The 9461-nt window shown below is 38.0% G+C and overlaps 1 protein-coding gene across 5 annotated transcripts; it reads left to right on the top strand.

Annotated features, from left to right (window-relative positions):
• Window positions 1-268: 268 nt before the first annotated feature.
• u2af2a (U2 small nuclear RNA auxiliary factor 2a) lies at window positions 269-9407 on the top strand. 5 transcript variants are annotated; one of them, XM_051864478.1, is made up of 11 exons: window positions 269-786; window positions 1711-1867; window positions 1970-2076; window positions 2685-2836; window positions 3092-3208; window positions 3319-3487; window positions 3591-3670; window positions 4675-4797; window positions 7705-7791; window positions 7917-8168; window positions 8258-9407. In XM_051864478.1, the coding sequence occupies exons 1-11, from the start codon at window positions 738-740 to the stop codon at window positions 8390-8392; spliced, it is 1428 nt and encodes a 475-aa protein (XP_051720438.1). In that variant the 5' UTR covers window positions 269-737; the 3' UTR covers window positions 8393-9407. The 5 variants fall into 5 exon arrangements, with proteins under 5 accessions (XP_051720438.1, XP_051720440.1, XP_051720439.1 ...); XM_051864480.1 differs by having other exon boundaries at window positions 270-786; window positions 3319-3457; XM_051864479.1 differs by having other exon boundaries at window positions 270-786; window positions 3319-3457; window positions 7684-7791.
• Window positions 9408-9461: the final 54 nt, after the last annotated feature.

The following is a 9461-nucleotide window of genomic DNA, read 5'->3' as shown; positions in this document are numbered from 1 at the left end:
CAGCACTGTAATGAACAGATTCAAAAGATTCGAGTCAATGGGATGAATCAAAATCCCTACCACTGTTCACTGCCTATGAGCAGATCCATTAGGGGGCGCTGTTAGAGTCAAAACAATACAGTGTAGTTTTTTTTTCTTTTTTTGTACTGAACAACTGAACATGTGAATTTACACATGTGAATGATTTTAAATGCATATACACAATATAAAATCAGCAACAGTAATAGATACCCGTTATATGGTAATATATTTTAATGGCTCGAAATGTAAACTCGACCCGGAAGTGTTTGGGAGTGGCCACTGACCTTAGTGGGCGCACTCTCACGGCCTTGGCGTTTCACAGAGATTTTGTGGAAAATAGAGGCTGTATTTAAGGTATCTCGATGTTTTTGAGGAATACATGAGCTCTTCTATGAGCAAAGCACTCGTTTATTCCAGCACATCATCTGGTGCATGTGTGTTTACTCTAGGTCTCTTTGAAAGCACATTTTCCTCATGCTTGTCTTTGTATGTTCTGAGCGTTTCTGGAAGACTCCAGCTCGACTCTTGCTGCTCTTATTAAACTCCGCTTTGCTTTCCCAGGGACGCATTTTTCCCTTACAAAAACTATAGTTTCTTAACGTTTTACGCTTGGTGTGAACTTTAATTTTTTGTTTGCGAGATATTCGCAGCTACCGAATTGCTAGCTGCTAGCTAGCACGCTTCACTCTCAGTCGGCGCGTTGGAGCAGCTGGAAAATGTCAGATTTTGACGAGTTTGAGAGACAGCTAACCGAAAACAAGCAAGGTGAGAAATAAAGGTATAATTGTGATGAAAGTGAGGGTTTGGTCAAGTGTTAAAGTTGATGCGGTAGTGGTCAGTGGAGGATTTGTTTCCTTGGATGGTCCTGCAGCCTGAAGGGTGGTCTGCATCATATTGCACAGAAGAACACCAGACAAATGCAGTGCTGTTGTGTTTTATGTGTACTGCAAACCTAATTTGCACAGGATGTGTGTTTGTGTGATGTTTTCACAGAGATGTTGAGCTTTATGTTTATGCATATATGCATGAAATTGTAGCAGGTTAGAGCTAATCAATTTTAAAACGTTACCAGGGCTTAGGACAAAAATGTGATAATTAAAATGGCAACTATCTCTTACGTTATCTAGTTAGTTATTTAGTTAAAGGCATAGTTCACCCAAAAAAATAAAATTTTGTCATACCAACATAGATGTTGATCCAAACCTGCATGATGTACTTTCTTCTGTGGAACTCAAAAGAAGATATTTCGTAGAGTGTTGGTAACCAGTTTTGGTGCTTATTGACTTCTATTGAATGAACAAATGTATATTTCTCAAAATATATTCTTTTGTTTTCCACAAAAAAAGTCATTTAATTTTAGAATAACATGAGGTTGAGTAAATTATACATATTTTTACATTTTTGGTCAACTGCCCCTTTAAGGATTTAGATGTTGCAGTGACCATTTCAAATTACTGAAACTTTTTCCCACTGATAGACAATGTCAGCATGCAATTTCAAAGAAATAAGCTTTCATAAATGCACAAAATACCAATTTCAGCCACCAAATATTACTTTAACAAATCATATTTCTGACACTGGTGCTTCGATGAGCGTCAGCAAGCAGATATCACTTTGAATAAACATACATGTTTTTTTTTTTTTTTTTTTTTCATGTTTTGCACATTGCTTTGCAACTCAAATGTGCAGCGGACCGAGACAAGGAGAACAAGCACCACCGGCGTAGTGGTTCGAGAAGTCGTAGTAGAGACCGGGACAGGAAGAGAAGGAGCCGGGACCGAGACAGAGAAAGGAGAGGCAGCCGAGAACGTCATGGGGATAGCAAGGACCGCAGACACAGACGCAGGTATGTGGGGAAAAATTCTTAGGGGCATTCACGAAAAGCTTTTAAAAGAGCCTGTAGATTTTCATATGCTGTCATTGTTGGTTTCTCTTTCTCCCTGTGCAGTCGTTCTCCACACCGGGAGAAGAAAAAGATTAAAGTGAAAAAATATTGGGATGTTCCTCCTCCTGGATTTGAACACATCACACCCATGCAGTACAAAGCCATGCAGGGTAAGAGTCTGTTTTTCATTAATTCCTTTTCCTTCTCTAACCCTGTTTACACCTGCTAATATGATCTTAATGCAGCCATGGACACAATGTTGAATGGGTTTTGAATGTGCTGCCTTAAAGTTGTCTGATTGAACAATTTGTAAAAGCACATAACTCTACCATTCAAATGTTTGGGATCAGTATGATTTTATTTAATTTTTTGAAAGAAATTACTACTTTTACTCAGCAAAGATTTATTAAATTGATCAAATGTGACAGTAAAGTATGCTGTTCTTTTGAATTTTCTATTCATCAAAGAATCCTGAACAAAAAGTATCATTTTCCAATAAAAAATATTAAGCAGCCCAACTGTTTTTAATATTGTTAATGATACGAAATATTTCTTGAGAACCAAACCAAATATTGCAATGATTTCTTAAGAATCATGTAACACTGACGACTGGAGTAATTCAGCTCTGCCATCACAGGAATACATTATATTTTATAATGTATTAAAATAAAATCTGTTATTTTAAATTATAATATTTCACAATGTTATTTTTTTGAACCATAGTGTACATATGCCCACCATATGTCTAATATACTTGTAAACCTTTCTTTGACTTCAGCTGCTGGTCAGATCCCGGCCACTGCTCTGCTGCCCACAATGACCCCTGAGGGTCTGGCTGTGACCCCAACACCTGTTCCTGTCGTGGGCAGTCAGATGACTCGACAGGCCCGGCGGCTCTACGTGGGCAACATCCCATTTGGCATCACAGAGGTGAGGTTCATTATTATCTTTGACATCCATTAGTATTTTGGTGTATTAGGTGTGATGATCTTTCTGTCAACATTATAATGAATCATCTGTATTCTGTTGGAGTACAACAGATTTTTTTTTTTCGATGCTTTGCGCTTTGTGCTTTGTTCAGACCTGCAGCTTAAGTCAAAGAAAGGTTTACAAGTTCTTTCTCCAGTATGATAATTGCAGTGCTTCCTTTTTTTTTTTTTTTTTTTTTTTTTTTAACATTTATAGGAGTCTATGATGGACTTCTTCAATGCTCAGATGCGTTTGGGTGGCCTGACTCAGGCCCCAGGAAACCCAGTCCTTGCTGTCCAGATCAACCAGGACAAGAATTTTGCCTTTCTAGAGGTCAGTCTTCATCCTGAGCAGTAGAGCTCAATTTGTAGATCCTCACATAAATGATTCAGAACATTTTGGGAGTGTAATATGAATGTTATTTTTTATGTTTGGTAATACAGTTCCGCTCGGTGGATGAGACGACACAGGCCATGGCATTTGATGGCATCATTTTCCAGGGACAGAGTTTGAAGATTCGCCGACCACACGACTACCAGCCTCTGCCCGGCATGAGTGAGAATCCCAGTGTCTATGTCCCAGGCACGTCACTCTTTAGCTCCCCCAATTCTTGTACGCTCAATGTTTTGCTCTCTTCAGTCATAATTTCATTGAATGTTTATTGGTTGTATTGATTGTATTCATTGTTGGTCACCTTCTGGTTCTCTCTTTGTAGGCGTTGTTTCCACTGTGGTGCCTGATTCGGCCCATAAACTCTTTATTGGCGGTCTGCCAAATTACCTCAACGATGACCAGGTTTGTGTTAAAATGGCATTATGTGGCAGCACGTGCCGGGTGCTAAGCATTGCTGAGTTAACTACTGATTGGGAACTGATTTCCCAGTACTTATTATTTGCCATTATTTTGAATTCAATTAAAGTAGAATTGTTTTTACCAATGGTATTTGCATAACTTGGCATGGCTTGTTGTTTTTAGTGGCTGTGCGGTCCTTAACCCCTGATGACAACACCATCTACAACAATGTGATTATGATAGCTTTTGATATTGGCATATATGCCAATCTTTTGACTGTGATAACGTGAAAAAGCGGGATCATATTAATTTGAGGCATCTGGTTAATTATTTTATACTTTATTAAAGGAAATATACAAATTTTTCATGCTCCTCAGAACAGATGGATCCATGATATTGAACTTTAAAGTCTTTAAGTTTACATGTTTGCAGGGTTGCCATGTCTACGTAACAAATCTAGCCCACTGGCCAATCAAAAATAGTCCAAATATCAAAATTCAAAATGTCACTTGGATACCTGTTACACTGTTAAGACTACTACACAATTTCAACTTGAAAATCACTATTTAGTTGTAATCATAAGCACAGTCTGTTTTCATAAAGGAGCTCACATGAGCACAAAGGCTCCCTACCAGTTCCCCTCCCTCACAAAACTCAACATCTAATTTATGCAGTATGTCAAACCCGTGGCAACTATTTAAAAGTAATATAATTTCACAAGAAACTACTTGTCATTGTGAAAAACGTATATAGGATGTAAAAACGTAATATTTTAATGATAGTTTATGAAATAAATATCTTACGCTCACCAAGGCTACATTTATTTCACAAAAAATACAGTAACAACAGTAATATTGTGAAGTATTACAATTTATAGTAGTATTTATTTTATTTGAAATAAGTTGATTTTTCAGCAGCCAATTCAGGTCTATGAATATACACACACATATAAGTATAATATTTCTATAAAAACAATTTTAAGTGAATAATTTTTCTCTGTTCCACAGGTCAAAGAATTGCTGACATCGTTTGGTCCACTAAAGGCCTTTAATTTGGTCAAAGACAGTGCTACAGGCCTTTCTAAGGGCTATGCCTTCTGTGAATATGTTGACGTCAATATCAGTGACCAGGTGATGAAAACGCAAAGCATTAACAGTACATAATAGGGCTGCACGATATTGGAAAAAACAGACATTTTTTGTTTTTCTGTGATATATTTTGCGATATGAAAACGATTTCACCAGATGACTTAAATAGCTCTATTTGGAAAGAATTAATCATTCTTGAATGATTGGGGTGATTCTGCATTGAAAATAATAAACAAATTACAAGCATAGATAAATACAATAGAACAAAGATACAAAGAAATTAAACAGTGCTTTGTTTTTCAGGTAAGTCTAACAATATTCAGGTATAGAAATTGAATAATCAATTGTAAAATAACACTGCATAGTCTTCTCTGTATAAGTTAAATATAATTGATCTTTGTTAAAGCTATAAAATTGATTTTCTCTTTGTATTTTGTTGTTTGATTAACATTAATGACACAGACAGCAGCAGGTTTATTAGGCTGCTGTCACTAAGAGCGAATGCACGGATTTAATATAGTGATACGCATCTATTTTCTTTCTCAATTGTTTACATTCACGTAAGCCATAAGCGACTGTGTTTACGAGGATACTCATCAAGATGGGCATTTTGACTTTTTTTTTTTTTTGTGTGTGTGTATAAGTCTGTTCAATATGGAGCCCCTAAAGGGATGTGGTGGTAGAAAAAAAATTAGGAAGGAAGGAAATTTTAAGTGCTGGTGGAAAAAAAAAATTGGGATGGGAGGAATTTTTTCCCTCGCAAACCTTTGCGTTCCCCCGAGAAACTTTGCGTTCCCACGCAAAGATATTTGCGTTCCCTCGCAAAGTTATAATCGTTCCCTTGCTGTGAGCTCGGACAAACACTTCCTCTTTAATGTCCCGCTGGCTGGCAGTAGTGTTTCAGTTAGTAACAAATGTTAATAATGCACACCAATAATGTGCAGTTCTTAGAGTTTGAACTTGTTGCACTCAAATATAAAGAAATGCAGTCAGTGCTTATGTCAAGCAGTTCAGTAAAGTTGGCAATATATTCACAGATTCGAGCTTCCCGGATTAATAACTCCTGAGCTAAATGTTGTTAAAACACAAATGCAGCTATTTCCAATCATAGTAACCTAGACAACAAGCTACAACAACCCAATTTTCCTCAAATGTGCTTTATAATAAATTGGTCTCTATGAGCAGGCGGCGGAGATACACGTCTGAAGGGACCTTCTGAAAAGTTCAAAACCCAAAACCCTTTTGCTCATTTTATATTATGAAAAATACTCAATAACTTCACTGTAACACACTGTACTGTCACCAAATGTAGTTCATACATCACTGCTCTTCTGCTGGTTGTACTGGAACACTTAGTTTGATTTAAAAAAATGCATAACTTTTATGATTATTAAATAAAATCAATAACTTCACTGTTATTAGTAAAAATATTAAATAAATTGTAATGCCATCAAATCCAGTAAGCAATTATCATGCAAAAGCTGTTGTAAGTATGTAAGCTGTGTACCAACATCATTTGTGTAAAGAAGGTGCCAAAGTTTATGTGCTACTTGCCAAACTAAGTGTTGTAGTACCTAACCATCAGGAGAGCAGTGATGTATGAACTAAATTTGGTGACAGTACAGTGTGTTACAGTGAAGTTATTGAGTATTTTTCATAATATAAAATGAGCAAAAGGGTTTTGGGTTTTGAACTTTTCAGACGGTCCCTTCAGATGTGTATCTCCGCCGCCTGCTCATAGAGACCAATTTATTATAAAGCACATTTGAGGAAAATTGGGTTGGTGTAGCTTGTTGTCTAGGTTACTGTGATTGGAAGTAGCTGCATTTGTGTTTTAACAACGTTTAGCTCACGAGTTATTAATCCGGGAAGCTCGAATCTGTGATTATATTGCCAACTTTACTGAACTGCTTGACATAAGCACTGACTGCATTTCTTTATATTTGAGTCCAACAAGTTCAAACTCTAAGAGCTGCGCATTATTTGTGTGCATTATTAACGTATGTTACTAACTGAAACACTACTGCTAGCCAGCGGGACATTAAAGAGGAAGTGTTTGTCCAAGCTCACAGCAAGGGAACGATTATAACTTTGCGAGGGAACGCGAATATCTTTGCGAGGGAACGCGAATATCTTTGCGAGGGAACGCGAATATCTTTGCGAGGGAACGCAAAAGATATGATGAAAAAATTCCTCCCATCCCAATTTTTTTTTCCACCAGCACTTAAAATTTCCTTCCTTCCTAATTTTTTTTCCACCACCACGTCCCTTTAGGGGCTCCGTAGTTCAAGCACAAATAGATGCATAAGAGAACAAAATTTGGTGTGTGCTGTTTGTGCGGCTCTGTGTGCACAGAAAACAGCGCGCAAGTTCTGAATTGAGTTCTCTTTTGTGTCTTCTTGCGCTCGAATGGTATAAAATCACTTGAATGTTTAAACTGACAACCTAAAACACGTTCAAATGATAAACTTTCACTCTATGATGGTTAAACTTTGCAATTAATCTGAGAATCACGTGCATTTCGAACGGTAATGCCTAGTCTGTATGGATCAACTATGATCACTATACTCGACATCGCATATCCTGTGATGTGACTATTGCGGATTTGCACATCAAGATATTGATGCTAAAATGTTATGTCGTGCAGCCCTACTACATAATCAGTCTGTCAACTCCCAGCAAATGACATAAGCTTATACAACACTATCTGACCCATTAACTGACACTTATCTTTGTCCTCTGCATGTTCTGTGGTCTTCATCACATTACATATATGAACATATATTACATATACTGTCTAATATGGACTGTACCTGTAGATCCATGAGAATAAAATAATTTAGCCAGGATTTATCCATGGGCTAGAACAGGAGATGAGCTAGTGGCGTGTCAGAGCTGTTGATTGACACCCATGTTAACCTCTCCAAGGCACACTGTTCACTATCACAGGCCATCGCGGGGCTAAACGGGATGCAGCTGGGGGACAAGAAACTCCTGGTCCAGAGAGCAAGCGTCGGCTCCAAGAACACCACACTGGTGAGGGACAGTGTGAATAAGTTTATCAAGTATCGAGTACCTTCCTGTGTGGTTGTGCTGAATGAAGGCCACATAGAACATATCTCCCATTTCTCACTCTCGTCCCCTCTTTCTTTCATCTGAAGACGGGTATAAACCAGACCCCAGTTACCCTTCAAGTTCCAGGTCTCATGAACAGCTCGATGACTCAGATGGGTGGCATTCCCACAGAAGTATTATGTCTGATGAACATGGTGGCCCCAGAGGAGCTGCTGGATGATGAAGAGTATGAGGAGATTGTGGAAGACGTCAGAGACGAGTGCTCTAAATACGGTCAGGTCAAGAGCATCGAGATTCCACGCCCTGTAGACGGCCTGGAAGTTCCTGGCACTGGAAAGGTTCGATAACTACATGTATATTTGAAGTTAAAATTTTAAAGTAACTTGTTAACTGTTGTCTGTTTTTTCCTCCCCTCTCTTTGCCTTAGATCTTTGTGGAGTTTATGTCAGTGTTTGACTCTCAGAAGGCAATGCAAGGCTTAACAGGAAGGAAATTCGCCAACAGAGTGGTGGTGACTAAATACTGCGACCCTGATGCCTATCACCGCCGCGACTTCTGGTAGAGACTGGACAGAATCGAGAACGAGAGAGACGCAGATGGTGTGATACCAATCTCTCGGAAACCCCTTATTTTGTAGGTTTATGAGGTCTGAGATGGTTTGAGCTTTTTTAAAAATCTGGCAGACTAAAAACATGACTTGTGATTGGTCAAAATGTAGCGAACCAATTATTTGTCATGTTTTTTTTGTTTTTGTTTTTTTTGATGGTAACATTGAAGTATGTGCAAAGCTTTAAGATGGAAAAATGGACCGTACTATGTCATTGTCTACAGAAAAGGATACAATTAGACATGCCACTAAAGTTCCAGCTTAATTTTGGCCCATTGTGATTTTACGTGTCAGTTTTTTTCTCAATGTTAAATACCTGCTCTATCATCTGTACAGCTCACACTTTGAGCCAGACTGGTCAGATAGGAGTGAGAGGAGGATGTAAAGGAGCAAGTGAGGGAAGAGAAATGATGACAACAACAAAAATGAATGTTACACTCAAACGAGAAGGTGAGAGGGGGTATTTGAGGAGAGAAGTGTGTTATTTGAATATGTTTTTTATTTAGGCTGTGAAAGAGGTTTCCTGTGTAAAAATGTAGAGTTTAAAAGGCCAGAGGAGTTTCTGGGTTGTTTTTTGACACCACACATGTATGAGGTAAAGCCGCTACAGGCATCTATCTTGTAGAGGGTGAATATTACCAATGAAGTCTATACTGTCTTCTATCTCCCCCCTCCTCTCTTTTTTCCTGCTATCTCTCCTTCCTTTTATAATAGTTGTACTGTTTCTTGTGAACCCTATTTTCCTGGCCCCATCTAACCAAATTTATACACAGTGAAAAAGAAACTTGTCTCTTCTTTTCTTTTCTTTGTTTTTTTTTTTTTTTTTCTTTCTTTTTATACATTCTGTATCTAACTGTCCACTGCTGTTTTTTTAAAACTGTAATAAGCTGAGTTGATTTAATACAGTGCATTTATGTATGAGGACCAGAGAAACAATCTGGTGAAATAAACCTAATGCGTTTGAATTGAATCGCTACACACTGCATCTGTATTCTGCCAGCAGATAGTGCTAACAGGCACTGCT

The sequence above is a fragment of the Ctenopharyngodon idella genome, chromosome 16 (genome assembly GCF_019924925.1).
Source record: "Ctenopharyngodon idella isolate HZGC_01 chromosome 16, HZGC01, whole genome shotgun sequence".
NCBI classification, from domain to species: Eukaryota; Metazoa; Chordata; class Actinopteri; order Cypriniformes; family Xenocyprididae; genus Ctenopharyngodon; species Ctenopharyngodon idella.
Note: the sequence above shows the minus strand (reverse complement) of the source record. Positions and strands in the feature narration are given on the sequence as shown.

Bases quoted from the DNA above. Each gene is read 5' to 3' on its own strand.
- u2af2a (XM_051864477.1), top strand. From the start codon at position 738: ATGTCAGATTTTGACGAGTTTGAGAGACAGCTAACCGAAAACAAGCAA. The intron at 2,077-2,684 runs GTAAGAGTCTGT...CTTTGACTTCAG, and splicing joins GCAGTACAAAGCCATGCAGG to CTGCTGGTCAGATCCCGGCC. The intron at 3,671-4,674 runs GTTTGTGTTAAA...TCTGTTCCACAG, and splicing joins ATTACCTCAACGATGACCAG to GTCAAAGAATTGCTGACATC.